Consider the following 17088-nt stretch of genomic DNA (forward strand, 5'->3'; position numbering starts at 1 on the left):
TATATGGCTAATATCCAGTTATATTTTTAATTAATTAATTAATTAATTAATTTTTGAGACAGGGTTTCTCTGCATAATAGCCCTGGCTGTCCTGGACTCATTTTGTAGACCAGGCTGGCCTAGAACTCCCAGAAATCCTCTTGCCTCTGCCTCCCAAATGCTGGGATTAAAGGCGTGTGCCATCATACCCAGCCAGTCACACACTGTTAATTAAAGTTTTTCCTTCATTAATCTCTAAGTGGGCAGTGTGATTTCTCACTAGGAAGGCATACTAATTCTGCAACAAGTGTATGTGCTAGCGCACATGCAGAGGCCACAAGAGTTACAGATGTTATGTGGGTGCTGGGCTCTGAACTCTGGTTTTAACCACTGAGCCATCCCTCCAGCCCCTAAAGTAATATTCTCATGGACACGACCTACAGTGTATAAGGAACTTATTTTAGTTTAGTTTACAAGCATTTTAACAGCACAGCTAGAATATGGTCTCTTTCCTAACTGTATTAAAATTGATAACCTAGTTTTGTGTGGTAAGGCACAGCTCAGGACAAAGAGGCAGGTGGGTTTCTGTGAATTTGAGGCCAGTCTGGTCTATAGGAAGTTCCAGGACACACAGGGCTATGCAAAAAGAACCTCTCATCCCCGAACTCCCCCCCTCCCCCCAAAAAAAGGTTAGTCGGGCGTGGTGGCATATTCCTTTAATTCCAGCACTTGGGAGGCAGAGGCAGGTGGTCGCTATGAGTTCGAGGCCAGCCTGGTCTACAAAGTGAGTCCAGGACAGCCAAGGCTACACACTCTGTCTTGAACGGAAAAATTAGTGCCCTAATTACCAGAAGGCACGAACAAGTGGCTTGTGCCTGTCTTTCATATAAATTGCCTTTGAGATTAGGGTCTTGAACTCCAGGGCTCAAATGATCCTCATGTAACTTTCCAAGTACTGGGACTATAGCATGAGTCACTACACTGTTTTCAGGAAAGTTCTAGAGATAGGGTCTCATTTTGTAGTCTGGGTGACTGGCAATTATCTAGGCCAGACTTGCACTAAAACTCAGAGATCTGCTTGCCTTGGCCTCCTAAGTGCTGGTAAGGCTTGGTTCTCTCTGTATAGACCAGGCAGTCATAGAACTTACTATATGTGTAGCCCAGGCTGGCCTCAAATGTGTGATCCTCCTGCATCTGCCTCCTAAGTGAACTGAGATTACAGGCTAGCCACCATTCCCAGCTTCTCAGTTCTAAATGAAATCGCTTGCATTAACGTCCTGACTTCTGATTTTTTTTTTTTTAGGCTAAGAAAGATTTAACACCAGGATCCACGTTCTCGTACACAATCAGATGGAATCTTACACACACACACACACACACACACACACACACACACACACACACACACACGAGTTTTAGGTCCTGCTGCTTCTCAGTTCACCCATGGCCAGGCCTGCTCTTTGATTTCCAACCTGCTTTCTACAGGTTTGACGCTGTGTCTCCTGTATGTCTGCCACCTTGCCTCCTACTGGTCAGCAAACCTAACCATGGGTTCTTTTAGTTGATTTGTCCTGGACATGTCTCTGACCACAAAGGAATGACATTTTTTACTTTCCTAAAGAACACTAAAGAACTTACTGGTACATCATCAGGTAAAACCGAGATCCCTGCTTCTCACGTTGTGCATCCTGGTCCATTCCAGGAAGCTTCTATACTCAACCTGGAAAGCAGCTGGGTAGGGGTGAGACAGGAGTGGGCATCGAGTGGCCACCACGTTTTGACTGAGTTCAATTCCCTTTAGACTCACATGGGGAAGGAAAGAACCAAGTCCTGGCAGTGTGTGGTGGTGTACCCCTGTAATCCCAGCACTTGGGAGGCAGAGGCAGGCGGTAGATCTCTGAGTTCGAGGCCAGCCTGACCTACAAAGTGAGTCCAGGACAGCCAAGGTTACACAAGAAACCTTGTCTGGAAAAACAAAAACAAAAAAAATTAGTCAAGAACAGTATGACAAATCAACTGCTTGCTCTCTCTGACTCAAGGAGTTTGCAAGGAAGAAAAACAAAAGAAAACAAACAACAACAAAACACAGCAAACAATGCCACCAAGCGGTGGAGACTCCTCTGAGCTGGAGGCCCTCCCTATGAGAATCACTCAAAAGCTAGGAAACAGACTGGCTCCATTCACTCACTGGTCCTTTCAAGGCTTTTAAACCTTACAGACTGGTACTTGTGAATCTGTGATCTGTTTTTAGGGCTTTCTAAGATATACTTTCTGTTTTCTCCTTAAACAAATAGGCACTGATACAAATGCAACAGTTGATTGTATGTATGTTTAATGTGTATGCCTACTTCTGAAGAATGTGAGCAGAGAGCTATTATTACATTTGCTTACTGCCAGCAGAGTTAAGGCTTTTTTTTTTTTTTTGTGAGACAGGGTTTCTCTGTGTAGCCCTGGCTGACCTGGACTCGCTTTGTAGACCAGGCTGGCCTCCAACTCACAGTGACTCATCTGCTTTTGCCTCTGCCTCTGCCTTCCGAGTGCTGGGATTAAAGGTGGGCATCACCATGCACAGCTTTTTTTTTTTTTTTTTAAATTAACAAACACCTCCCTGCAAAACAGGATGGAATCATATGGGGATAGACTTTCACGCTGAGTACTTAATATGAAATTTATGTAAACTTGTATATTTATTAGACATTTGAATTTTATTTTTTAAAGATTAAAAAAAATATTACATTGCCTGGATGTATGTTTAGGTGTCAGATCTTGGAGTTACAGACAGTTGTGAGCTGCCATGTGGGTGCTGGGAATTGAACCTGGGTCTTCTTAACTGCTAAGCCAGCTCTCCAATAGCCACCCCCCCCAGATATTTGAATTTTAAAGGCAAATAAAATTACTATAGGAACAAAATCACTACAGGGTGAATGACAGATCTAGCTCCTTGTTGTTTTTCCTTTATATTTATTTAATGTATGAGTGCTTTATCTGCATGTACACCTGCAGAAGAGGGTAGCAGATCACATTATAGATGGTTGTAAGCCACACGTGGTAGCTGGGAATTGAACTCATGACCTCTGCAAGAGCAGTCAGTGATCTTAACCTTTGAGCCAGCTCTTCAGCCCCTCATTGTTCTTAAGAGAGCCAACGGCATCCCTGGAGAGCTGTCAGAGAGACAAAAAGGGTGTGCTCAGTGGTTAAGCCTGCCTGCTGCTCTTCAGAGGACCCATGTTTGGTTTCCAGCACACACAAGAGGTGGTTTACAGCCCCTCTAACTCCAGTTTCAGGGGACACAATGCCCCCTTCTGGACTCCATGGGCATCTGCACTCACACATGCACATACCCATATATACATAATTAAAAATAGTATGGGGCTGTAGTGATGACTCAGTGGTTAAAATGTTAGTCTTTTATAATTTTTTCCAAGCAGGGTTTTTCTGTATAGCCTTGGCTGTCTTGGACTCCCTTTGTTGACCAGGCTGGCCTTGAACTCACAGAGATCCACCTGCCACCACCTCCTGAGTGCTGGGATTACAGGTTTCCAGCATCTGTCTGGGGTTCATAAATCCCAGCTCCAGGGATGCCAACAGCTTTTCTGGCCTCCTTGGACAACCACACATCACAGATAGACACATACAAACCAAAAACCAAAAACCAAATTTAGGGGGAGGTGTTTCGAGACAGGGTTTCTCTGTGTAGCCCTGGCTGTCCTGGAACTCATTCTGTAGACCAAGCTGGCCTTGAACTCACAGATCTGTCTGCCTCCCTAGTGCTGGTTAATAAAGCTGTGTGCCACCATGGCCTGTAATAAAATAGATCTTTTAAAAAAAAAGGGCAACCAGGGATATCCTTAGTTTTTTAGTTTAGTGCCCCAACCCTGTCCCCACAACAAGGACATTTCAAGGCATTAAACAAATGCAAAGTCTCTTCATCTCCTCTCCTAATCAGTATGAAAACTATCACGAGGCCTCTCTCATGAACTGTCAGTCCGTGCCAGCTCTCTAGCCTGTGGCTGTGAGCCACACTGAGTAAAATCCACCTGCTCACTGCAGCTGCTTTCTTCTAGCTCAACAGTTCCTACCTTCTCTAAGTGGAACATCATCTTTCTTTTTTTTTCGTTTTTCAAGACAGGGTCTCTCCGTGTAGCTTTGCCTGTCTGGACTCACTTTGTAGACCAGGCTGGCCTCGAACTCACAGTGATCCACCTGCCTCTGCGCCCGCCTCCCAAGTGCTGGGATTAAAGGCGTGCCCCACCACACCCAGCTGGAACATCCTCTTTGTAAACAGGATTGGTATGTATATTGAAGAATTAAAACAGGATCACAAAGAGAAAGGCAGAAGAAACAGACTTTTTGTATTTACTTGTACAAGGAAAAAGCCACATATGGACATGTGCAGTATTTAATTTGTCTGGGTAGTAGTTACAGATAAACAGGTACACGCCATATACAATGACCAATACTTTTTATACAGTTCATATTTCAGTACATCAACACTATCTTATTTACACTCTATGTACATTAATGTCTTCCTAAAGTCAGTGCATTGTCAAGTTTTATACAGAAATTTACAAGGTGAATGTAGTTAATAGTTAATTTAATAAACTTCTGCTAGTTCTTGAATTTAAAAAATTAATTACAACCAATATAACAAACACAGATCGAACAACATTAGTAGATTGTGCTACCTGCTCAACTAAAACATCTGTAAGGAAATTGCTGAAAATCTTCCACTTTTTCATGGGACTCATCCAGGTAGGAATGGACAATTTCATGTACTGAAAACCTTGAATCTATGATGTATGCCTTCTGTGTGACTTCACTTCATCACTCCTTCCTTAAGCACACCCACTCTTTTGGAAAGGGTGTCAACCGAGGCAGTTGTGTAAGACAACTTTTCCAACCAGGAAGGGAGGCTAAGAGCTGACAACAAATGAGAATCCACTTCCAGGGTCTTGAAGAATTTTTTAAAGGACCAAAAATAAGATGAAAACTTCCTTTGACTATATATTAAAACACAACACAGGGAAAAATTCTGTCAGAAATAAATAACATTTATACTTTTGTTCCAGTTTTGAATAATTAAAAAAGTGAGCAAAGAAATGTAACTTTTGATGAATAGTGGAAAAAAAAGTGGGCAAGGAACAGACACGCAAACAACTACAATTTGCTTCCTAAACCCAGCAGTTTCTTTAACAATACTTAGGATTGGGTCTATTTTTGTTTTTAAATTTTACACTCTAATGGAGTTAATGTGTAGCCCTTAGAGCCATTAAAGTACAAGCACAATTGTTTGCATGTGTTCTCTCTTTTAAAGTGCAAAACGAGAAACAAAGAAAAAAAAAAACCCCACCACTAACAGGAAGCACATCTGGCTGTGTAGCCGCCGCCTATCTTCCTAAGAAGCTCTTTGTGCAACACACGCATGGGGACCATGATGAAGCCTGCAGCCTCAGCCGCCGCCACACCCAGCAGCGCGCCTGTGCTGGCCGCCACCTAAGCTGCAGCTCCCTGATGCCTTTCCTTTCTCCTGGGTCTCGGGCTGAGACTGGGTAGGAGGCGCATAGTCTTAGAGAGCAACCGCCACGTGCTTCTGCTACCACCCACTGTTTCAAATACAAACACAACAAGAAGCAGAAAAGACATAGAAAAGATCGGGCAAAGGTTCAGAAAATTGAAAAATCTATGTCCATACTGTAAGAATCATCCGCACCCCTGTATGATCTTGCTTTCTCCATTTGTCAATACAACGGAATGAAACTTCAGGAAAAAGGAGGTAGCATATCATGTCATTCCTAGACAACATGACAATTTGTATTGTTTTTTAAAACTTTGATTTCAAGGAAATCCTTAGTATCTTGTTATGATTATTGGTAAACTCTATACTCACTACAGGTTTGTTCATTATCTGGACAAGCACAGTTAAATTCTTAATTGGTCCCAGGTGATTGGTGCCAAACTCGCTTGTTTACAAGCTAATGCTGGGATCTTCTTGAAAGTTCTCTACCAGACAGCTTGTGAGAGACTTCAAAACAAAATTATTACTATTCTTAAAGCTGACTGCTACTTTAATTAGGACTTTATTTTGTGCTTCGGGTCACAGGATAAAATAACTACACTTAGCCTGCTTTTCAGTCATGGTTCTGCCAAATGCCAGCTAGGCGTCACCTCCCTGACCACCAGCCCATCACTGTAACACGCAGTACTTCTTGTAATCGGATTCAAAGTCTTCATCCATGCTGCTCGTGTCTGCCATCTTTTTGCCATCTATCTTTGGCAGAAACTGTGCACAGTCTATCCCCTGCTGCTCATAGAAGAGAATGTAGGCAGAGTCGGTGTCTATTTCATCAGGGTGAAGTTCCTAAAGAGACAAGAAAGCTTTAATAAAACCACTGCTGTGCTGGCTCTTAGTCCTGCACAGAAAAACTTCTTAGTCTAGATTAACTCTGACTGCTTGAATCAACTATCTCACATCTGCCCTGAAAATGAGTCTCATGAATTTCTTTTTTCTTTAGATTTACTTATTATGTACACAGTATACACCAGATCACATCATAGATGGTTGTGAGCCAGCATGTGGTTGCTGGGAATTGAACTCAGGACCTCTGGAACAACAGACAGTGCTCTTAACTGCTGAGCCATCTCTCCAGCCCCAAGTCTCATGATTTTCTTTCTTTTTTCTTTTTTTTTTCGAGACAAGGTCTCTCTGTGTAGCCTTGGCTGTCCTGGACTCGATTTGTAGCCCAGGCTGACCTCCAACTCACAGTGATCCACCTTCCTCTCCCTTCCGAGTTCTGGGATTAAAGGCGTGTGTCACCATGCCTGGTGAGTCTCATGATTTTCAATATGTGTTTTTGGGGAAAAATTCTAATCATAGGCAAAGGAATACTTTAAAACCTCACATCATCATCATCATCATTATTGTTATGATGTGGGTGAGAGATTTTTTTTGGTGTGTGTGTGGGAGAGACACGGTCTCACTTAGCCCAGGCTGGCCTTAAACTCATTTAGGTAGAGGAGTATGATCTTGGATTCCTGCCTCTCCCTCTGCCAAAGGAGTGGCCACCATATCCAACAAACCCCACCACATTCTAACACTTCAGGCCTTCGTGTAAGCGCTTTCCTAACATGTGCTGCCCTGGGTTTTATGTTCAGCACGGGTGGGGCATGGGAGACACACTGAGGACAGACATGACCAACTCAAACCCAAGACTGAATTTCTCATTAACCAGCATCTTCTTTTTGTTCATTATTCATCCCCTGTTTTCCACCATCTTGCCTCCTTAACACTGAACAGCATACAAACACATTACTTCCTGCTCAGCAGAACATTATTTCAATGTTCCCCAAATTTGTTGGCATTCTGCTTCTAACTTTCACTTAAAGATTAAGAATATTTACCTTACAGCTGCTGTCATTGTAACAGTACCACTTGCAGTTTGGGTTTTTGGCATAAGTGACGTAATGGCCCCCACCCAGAATTCCTGAATGGCACTAAAGAGAGAAGAGAGTGATGATATGTTAGTAATTAACAGTACTGCAGCCAAGGCATGGTGCAAAGATCTGAGCAAGAGAACACTGACCACTTAGGTGGTAAGGAAAACAGTTAACAATCACCTAATTTTTTTCAAAACCCTAAATCCTATTTCACATATGTGTGTGTGTTTAATTTTGTTTGTTTGTTTTTTGTTTTGTTTTTCGAGACAGGATTTCTCTGTCATAGCCTTGGCTGTCCTGAACTAGCTTTGTAGACCAGGCTGGCCTTGAACTCAGAGATCGACCTGCCTCTGCCTCCCCAAGTGTTGGGATTAGAGGCTGTGCCACAGCACCTGGCCCAAAGTTATTGCTCAGCAAATAAACAAGTTCTGAAAAGAAAAATGCTAGTTGATGAATGGATGAAGACAAGTGAACAAACCACTGAGAAGTTAAGACTTTTTTTAAAATTTGAGATAGGGTTTCTCTGTGTAGCCCTGGCTAGCCTCAAACTCAGAGATCTGCCTGTCTCTGTCTCCCAAGTCCTGAGATTAAAAGCATGTGTCACCACACCCAGTTTCATGATTTTTTAAAAATCTCCATAATGTATCACTTACCGAAATTGCATATAGATTATAAATAGGTTTACTATGAGTATCTTCTCTTTGGTCATCAGTGCTGTCTTCTTCACTATGGTTTCCAAGCTGCCCGTTGCTATAGCCATTGCCACACGCCTCATGCTCATAAAGGAATCCATTAGCCAAAGTCATCTCATGATCCAGAGGAGTGACCAGCTCGGGCTGGCTGCCTCCCAGCACATGTCCTCGGCTCAAGGTGTCAGCCAGTTCACAGATATGCCCAGCCCCATTCTCTTTGCTGGCATCCAAATTCTCCTTACTATTGGACAACTTATTTTTGCTGCCAATTTGAGGCAGCCGGAGCCTTCCTTTGCTCCTCCCCAAAGTCCGTGGGCTGCTGTTAGGGCTGCTATTTTTGCTGGAGGGACAGCTGGCTCCACTTTTTCTTGATGAAGAAGGTGAACCTGTGAAAGAGACAGAGGGAAAGATTTCTAAGTCCAAATGCTAACTCTGAAGCTAGTTTTTCAAATGCACACATAAAGATAGTATGTTGATTGCCTACTTATACACCTTATTACCCAGTGTGTGGTAATTTTTGGCTGTCAATTTGACTTTATCTGGAATTTACTAACACCCAAATGAACACCTATAAGGGATTTTAAAAAGTTATTTCTTCCCCCACTTCCCCACTGAGACAGGGTTTCCATGTCGCCTTTGCTGTCCTGGAACTCACTTGGTAGAGATCTGTCTGTTGGCCTCAAACGCAGAGATCTTTCTGCTTCTGCCTGAGTGCTGGGATTAAAGGTGTGCGCCACCATGCCACCCATGTGTGAGGCAGTAAGAGGGCAGGAATTTAGCCTGGCTCTGTGTCTGTTTTAGAAGTAGGGCTTTTATGTGTTATTAGGAGGCTATTATCTTGTGCTAAAAGTAACGAAGCTGAAGCCGGGCGTGGTGATGCATGCCTTTTATCCCAGCACTCGGGAGGCAGAGGCAGGCGGATCACTGTGAGTTCGAGGCCGGCCTGGTCTACAAAGCAAGTCCAGGACAGCCAAGGCTACACAGAGAAACCCTGTCTCAAACAAAACAAAACAAAACAAAACAAAACAAAACAAAACAAAACAAAACCAAAAACAAAAAAGTAACGAAGCTGAAATACAGCTAGTTCCGATTCCAGAGAGGTTTCTTCACTTCAGACTACTGGTCCAGAACAAAAGAAGGCAGCTGGTACACAGCAAGACCATAAAGATGGAAGGAGAGAGAGAGAGAGAGAGAGAGAGAGAGAGAGAGAGAGAGAGAGAGAGAGAGAGAGCGCGCGCGCGCGAGCACACACACACGTCCCCCCCCCCAGTCCCCCCCAGCGCCCTTCCCCTTACCTTTTGGGCTACTGCTGATGTTTGCACTGAGTGAAGATGGGCTCTTGGTCAGGAGCACATCCTCCTCCCCTGCTGAGCTCTGGACTTCCATTTTCTTCACATCTCCTGCTGAAATTCTTAGCTCAGAGATGTCATCCCCTTGGGGTGTGAGAGGTTTATGCTGGCAAAGAGCTGGGTCTCTTGGTACTAAAAAAGCACTAGGGTCAAAACTTTCACGAGGAAATTTAACAATTTTTTGTGATTTTATCCACCGTCCGTTCACAAACTGAAATCGCTTAAGGTGAATAATCTGAGGAAGAAAATGTAGGAACAATTGTATTCAAGGGTTCTGAAAAACATGTACCATTTGTACATTGTTAACAATCTCAAATATATGTTTTAAATAAATGCTTTTATTCCTTGTTTTATGTGATGGATATATGCATATATTCAATAGGCAAGGTCATCACCAAACCTGACATTCAAAAATCTATGCATTTAACTGCGTATTAATCATACCTTATATTTTAAAAATTCCTTTTTCCTCAACTACCAGGTTCCCAGTTCTGGCCCTGCCCATGTCTTTCTTCCCCTCAGTTTTTATTTCTGAAGCTAGCTAAATGAATGCTATAAATTTCCTGTATATGTATCCTTAAAAAACTATTAAGGTCATGGAAAGAAAAATCTACATTTCCTTCCACAGAATAGTAGGATGATGACACAAACCAGAGCCCCGTTAAAATATCCTAGTACTGGGGCTGGAGAAATGTCTCAGAGGTTAAGAATACTTACTGCTCTCATAGAAGATCTACTTTTCCATTCCAGTGCTCACATGGCAGCTAACACCCCTCTAAAAACCCATTTTCAGAGGGTTCAATGCCCTCTTCTGGCCCCTGGGGGCACTACATGCAGGCAAGAACACCCACACATAAAAAATATCCTGATAATGGAACCGGATGTGATGGTCCATGTCTTTCATCTCAGCACCAGGGAGGCAGAGGGAGGTGGATTTCTCTGAGTTTGAGGCCAGCCTGGTCTATTGTAGCAAGTTTCAGACTAGTCAGGGCTAAATAGGAAGGAAGATCCAATTTTGGAAAAAACAAAAACAACAAACAAACAAACAAACAAACAAACAAAAAACCCTTCTAGAACAGGGCTATGGAGATGGCTTAATCACTAAGATGTGTGCTATGCAGTCACGAGGGCCTAAGCTCAGGTCCCCAGCACCCATGTAAAAAGCTGGGCGTGGTGTGAAGCTGAGGCAAACAATGGGGTGGAGCCAAATGGATGAGGTTCCAAAACATAAAGTGGCATGCTGGCTAGGAGTGGTGCGGGAGGCAGAGGCAGGCGGATCTCTGTGAGTTCGAGGCCAGCCTGGTCTACAAAGGGAGTCCAGGACAGTCAAGGCTACACAGAGAAACCCTGTCTCAAAAAACAAACAAACAAAAAAAACAAAGGGCATGCTGGTGGGCTAAAGACTTGTTGTAAGGCCTGATGATTTGAGTTTGATCCCTAGAACTAAAAGTGAGCCTAGAACAGCCAAGGCTAACACAGAGAAACCCTGTCTGGAAACCCCCCCCCCCCCCAAAAAAAGGTGAAAAGAGACTCAACTTCACTTACTTTCTGACCTACACACAGGAAGGTGTGCTGTGCTGGCTAGTTTTTGTGAGAGCTTGACACAAGCTTAGAGTCATTTGGGAAGACAGATTCTCAAGTGAGAAAACAGGCAAGATAGAGTAAGCAGCACTCCTCCACAGCCTCAGAGTTCCTCCTTTAGGTTCCTGCTCTGACTTCCCTGGATGGGACTGTGATGGAAGTATAAGCAAAACACACCCCTTTCAGGGAACGTAGTAATAATGCTTTGAGTCAGTGCAGGTGATGCTAGGCCTGGCTTGCCAAGTTTCAGAGGGAAGTTAAGACTGCATCAGGGATGTTGGTGTGGTATTTTGAATTATAGACTACTAACGTAAAACCTTTGCTTTGGAGACTTAATGCCACTTAGCTGGAGCTGAGAAATTAGCTGTATTTAAAAAGACACTACCATCATTGAGGATTGCAAATCTGAAATACTCTCAGCATACAGAAGCTGTGGTCCGGAGTTCACAAACAGCAGCTGAGGCTTAGTATAACTGCATAGTAGGGCTAGAGTCCCTGAAGGGAGGCATATGCACACAAACATGTATATACAATACACCTCCCTAGTACTGCTGGGTGTACAGCAGCACACCTTTCCCTCCCTTCCTTCCTTTCTTCCTTCCTTCCTCTGGAGTACTTGTAAATGCATAAAGGACGAGGCCAGGCAACAATATCTCTCCCCCTAGCACATCAGGCTAGCTGGCACATGAGTTTCCAATGATTCTCCCATCTAGGGTAGAGGATTTTGCTTTTATGCAGATTCTGGGGATTTTGAATTTAAGATTCTCAGGCTATGTTGCATGGACTTTAACTCATCTGAGTCATTTCACCTCTCTTACTTTTTATTTACTTATTTTCTGTAGCTCAGGCAGGCCTGGAACAAATGGCAACCCTATCTTAGCCTCCCAAATGCTGAAATTACAGACATGAGTCTCTATGATGAGAAAGAGTTTTCTTAAATTAATCTGTCTTTATAAACAACAAGAGGCAGAAAAAAGTCAATCAAATCTAAGAGAACAGCCCCGTGCCTTGGACACTGCAGTGTGTATAGCCACTTAACGCTGTTCACTGGGCATGGAAGCTCCTGAGTTGGCTGCTTTCCTGCAGCCTAAAACTTTCTCTTTTGTTTCACTAGGAAGGCTTTCATTCTTTTCTGGAATTCAAATTCACCTGTTTAGTACATTTATAGCATTTGTCATGTTGCACTAGATTGCAGCTACTGGCCTATATCACTTTTATCTCCCTCAGAGCTCTAAGTTACAGGATCTAGCACATATTTTTGGAATAATCAATTTCTCTGTTCAACATAAAAAAATTTTTTTTCCCCAAGACAGGGTTTCTCTGTGTAGCCTTGGCTGTCCCGGACTTGCTTTGTAGGCGAGGCAGGCCTTGAACTCACAGAGATCCATCTGCCTCTGATTCCTGAGTGCTGAGATTAAAGGTGTAGACCACCGCACCCAACTTCATTCATCCATTTTTTAAAAAAAGCTTATTTATTATTATGTATACAGTGTTCTGTCTGCATGTACACCTGCACACTAGAAGAAGGCATTAGATCACATTACAGATGGTTGTGAACCACCATGTGGTTGCTGGGAATTGAACTCAAGACCTTTGGAAGAACAGGCGGCACTCTTAACCACTGAGCTATCTCTCCAGCCCCATTCATCCATTAAAAAAATTTTTTTTAATTTTATGGGCATTGGTATGTAGGTGTCAGATGCCCTGGAACTGGAGTTACAGACAGTTGCGAGCTGCCATGTGCATCCTGGGAATTGAACCTAGGTCCTTTGGAAGAGCAGACAATGCTCTTAACCACTGAGCCATCTCTCTAGCCCCCGCATTCATCCATTTTCAAAAAGATCGCTGTTTTTAATTACAAGCATGTGTTTGTGTATCTCTGAGTGTATTTGTGCAGTACCTGAGGAGGTTAGAGGTGTTAGATGCCCCGGGGCTGAGAACCAAACTCTGTTCTCTGTGAGATCAATATGCATTCTCAACCAGTGAGCCATCTCTTCAGCTCCCTTGCTCTTTGAGTCAGGGTCTTACTTTTAGTTTAGGTTGGCCTCGAACTCACTATGTTTGTAGCCTAGGCTTGTGATCATCTTGTCTCAGTCTCCCAAATTCTGAGATTATAGGTGTGTGCCACCATACGCAGGTAGGAAAAGTTTCTAAACAGAGCCACAGGAAGTAGCTTATCCTTAAAAATAGCCCAAAAATCTTACTGACTTCTCTCATTTACACTAGACTCCTCTCATAGAGGCGTGGCTAGCAACACACCAGGATTGGAGGAAGCCTCCAGAGGTCCAGCTTCTTGGTTGCTAAACAGTGAGTTTTACACTTGGAGCAGTAGTACATCTCATTCTCCCCCAGTTCCTCCTCACTGGTGAAGGCACGGAGACAGCTGTCCAGGTTGATGGGCTCAGCCTGTGCTCGCCGACTAAGCTCCACGCTTTCATGCTCCTCTACAACCTGAAAGAGGACGGAACAAGGTTAACCAGAATGACGTAGAGGGCATTTACAATCAACACCTAGAAATGCACCATCTTAGTCACTCTTAGAAGAGTCTACATGTGGGGGTGGGGGGATACAACCCAAACTAGGGTCTTTTGAGCAACACACACACACACCTTACCAATAATATCCTGGATTAAATGCCCACTTATACAACTGGATTAAAAAAAAAAAAGATTTATTATTTATACAGTATCCTCCCTGCATGTGTTACTGTATGCCACAAGAAGGCACCAGATCTCATCACAGATGGTCATGAGCCACCATGTGGTTGCTGGAAATTGAACTCAGGACCTTTGGAAAAGCAGATGGTGCTCCTAATCTCTGAGCCATTTCACTAGCTTTTTTGTTTTGTTTTTTGTTTTTGTTGTTGTTGAGACAGGGTTTCTTTGTGTAGCCTTGGCTGTCCGGGACTCACTTTGTAGAACTCACAGAGATCTGCCTCTACCTCCCAGAATGCTAGGATTACAGGTGTGTGCCACTATGCCTGGTTTAGATTTTTTTTTTTTGAGACAGGGTCTCATGTAGTTCAAGCTGGTCCTGGATTCACTATGTAGCTGAGGATGACCTTGAGCTTCTGATCCTTCTGCTGCATTTCTGCTCTTGCGGAGGAACTGGGTTCAATTTCCAGTACCCACATGATACGTATTATTTGTAATTCCATGGCCAGGGGATCTGATGGGCTCTGCAAACATCCTATACATGTGGACAGACATATATGCAGGCAAAACACCCTAACCCTCCAGGAGGTGGGCAGGAGGCTCAGGAGATTCAGGAGGTAAACAAAGTTCACACAGAGCAGCAACCTGCAAGATCCTCTAAGTGCCCTACCCTACCACCGAGCTGCCTCAGTTCAATGGAAGCACTTTTTTCTGTAATGGCAACAAAATGAAGAGCAAGCTTAAAAGAGCAATACAACGTTGACACAACCTTTAATTTTTGGCCAAAACTTTCAGGTCCAAGTAAGCAGTGTGATAAGCTTTAGGGCAAGAAGGAGTTAAGCGTAAGAACAGAGATCCAGGGCTGGGAGTGTAAATCAGCAGTGAGTATTTGCCTAGGGTGTTTTGGGGCTCTGGCTTAAATCTCTAGCATCATAAAGGAAAAACCAAAGCGCAAACAAAAAGAGACGGCATAAAGGGAGTGAGAAGGGGTAAAGCTGGACAGAGGGAGCAAAAGAAGGACCAGGACAGGGACAGCCAGATTCCCTCCCCAGGCTCACACTCCTGCCTACAACCCAAGAAACAATCAAGAACCACGGAGATGAGACTCGCTCGTGTCTGCTATGAATAAGAAGGTAGGGAAGGCATGCCGTCGGTGATTATGTAGGCTATCTGAGACTTCACATATCAACACATATCTTTCTTCCAAGGCAGAGCCTGGACCACTAACCTAACAATGCCTGCTTCTTCCTGTCAAAGCTCCCGATGTCCACGACTCACTTCCTGCCCCTCCTCCACAGGGAACTGCTTATCTGCACCTGAGGCAATTTCCTATGTTAGCTTTACCGAAACTCTTGGGAACATGGGCTGCTTGGATTATGAATTGGCACAACTTAGGCCATTTCGTTTACTGCAGGCTTTTCAGGTGAGACTTTTTCCCTACAGAGGAGACAGCTGAGTCACAGGCTGTCAAACATGCCAATGAACGATCAAGGTTGGAGTTAATCAGGCAATGAAGGTTTTAACAGTGTATTACCATCTGGTCTAAAGAATTCAATTTAAGAGGAGCTCAGGAGAAAAGTCTGTTTTTACAATTAAAAGAAAATTTTGTTTGGGTCACTGGCTCTGAAGACAAAATTGATAGTAATAAAGTTCTAACAGTCTCTCAGTCTGTTTCTCTGTGACAGGATCTTGCTATTTCGTTTAGCCTGGCCCTGACCATCCTAGGTAGCCAAGTGGCCTCAAACTCCTGATCTTCCTGTTTCAACTTCTTGAGTGCTAGTATTATGAGCATGTGCTACTGTGGCCAGCGCTCAGTATCTTTTGAGCTGGTCACCGTAAGGAAAAGTGGACACGCTAAGGAAACATGGGTGATGTTCACACCTACAATTCTAGTGCTCAGGAGGCTGAGGTAGGACAATCACTACATTAAGAGTACACAGTGAGAGCAGGTCTCAACAATAGAAAACAAAACAAAACAGAAAGCAGGTTGGGGAGATGGCTAAGTTTATAAAGTGCTGGCCATGTGTTCACAAGAAAACTTGGGTACAGTTCCCTAAAAACAATAGCAAAACCCGCTTATAAACTTAGTGCTGGGAAGGCAGAAGGACAGATCTTTGGGGCTCTGCGGCCAACAAGCCTCGCTTAATTGGTGAATTTCAGATCAATAAGTATGAGACCTTGTCTCAAAGCAAACAGACAAAATAAAACCAAGGCAGACAGCTCCTGAGGAGTCACACCTGAGATTGATCTCTGGCCCCCAACATGAACTCACACATTTAAAACCACCCAGCTTTGCAGAAATGGAAGTGTATACAATAGAGTGGTGTCTTTTTTCATAGCTATGAAATTTTATGTCTATGCTATGCTATATTACTAGTAAAGAATGCTGGTTTGGCTTTTTGTGTTTGTTTTTTTACAACTATGGGCTATAAAGGTAGGTGGGGACTGACAAACCGACAAAAATAAATTTTGGGACATTTATCTATTTCCTTTAATGACAAAGATTTCTTTTACCTCTTAGGGTTCACAGATCCTCTACTACTATCCAAATAATTATTATTTATAAACACCCTATTGAAAATTGTAAAAAGGTAGAAATCTTTTATATACTTTTATTTTTATTTTACTTTAATTGTGTGTATGTGTGCGCCTGTGTGGAAGAATGTGCACAAATGAGTACAGGTGCTTGAGTCCAGGAGAGTGTGTTGAATCTCCTGGAGTTGGAGTTACAGACGGTGTGAGCCATCTGGATCCTTTGAAATGGCACTAAACGCTCTTAACCACTTAGCCATGTCTAAAGCCTCATATGTACTATACGTATTAATTAGAGCCTGGAATTTTCTGTATCAATCAAAATGGCCTTGAATTCAGAGATCCGTCTGTCTCTGACTCTCTAGTTCTAAGATTAAGAGAGTGCAGAACTATGCTTCATCCTTCATAATCTTTTTCTGTTTTCTTTCTTTCTTGTTTGAGACAGGGTTTCTCTGTGTAGCCTTGGCTGTCCTGGACTCCCTTTGTAGACCAGGCTGGCCTTGAACTCACAGAGATCCACCTGCCTCTTCCTCCCAAGTGCTGGGATTAAAGGCGTGCGCCACCACCGCCAGGCTTCTGTTTTATTTTTCAAGACAGGGTATCTCTGTGTAGCCTCGGCTGTTCTGGACTCACTTTGTAGACTAGACTCACACAAATCCACCAGCCTCTACCTCCCTGAGTACTGGGAGAGGCAGAGGCAGGTAGACCTCACTGAGTGAGAGGCTAGCCTGATCTACAAAGTGAATTTCAGGACATCTAGGGCTACACAGAGAAAGTGTGTCAATCAAACAAACAAAACTATCTATCAGTTGATATTAAACAAACATCAAAAATATTCAAAACCTCATCCATAAACTTGGTATCTTG

The 17088-nt window shown here is 43.3% G+C and overlaps 1 protein-coding gene across 6 annotated transcripts in view; it reads right to left on the bottom strand.

Annotated features, from left to right (window-relative positions):
* Window positions 1-4310: 4310 nt before the first annotated feature.
* The window catches only part of USP32 (ubiquitin specific peptidase 32), a 125185-nt gene continuing 112407 nt past the window's right edge, over window positions 4311-17088 (bottom strand). For all 6 annotated transcript variants that reach the window (XM_084750482.1, XM_084750480.1, XM_084750478.1 and 3 more), the window contains 5 exons: window positions 13295-13486; window positions 9401-9689; window positions 8067-8491; window positions 7378-7470; window positions 4311-6337 (listed from right to left, as the gene is read on the bottom strand). In XM_084750482.1, the coding sequence (XP_084606608.1) occupies window positions 6164-6337; window positions 7378-7470; window positions 8067-8491; window positions 9401-9689; window positions 13295-13486 (1173 nt within the window). In that variant the 3' untranslated portion in view covers window positions 4311-6163. The remainder of the gene's footprint in view (window positions 6338-7377; window positions 7471-8066; window positions 8492-9400; window positions 9690-13294; window positions 13487-17088) is intronic.

Source organism: Acomys minous (assembly GCF_964271855.1).
Source record: "Acomys minous genome assembly, chromosome: 12".
NCBI classification, from domain to species: domain Eukaryota; kingdom Metazoa; phylum Chordata; class Mammalia; order Rodentia; family Muridae; genus Acomys; species Acomys minous.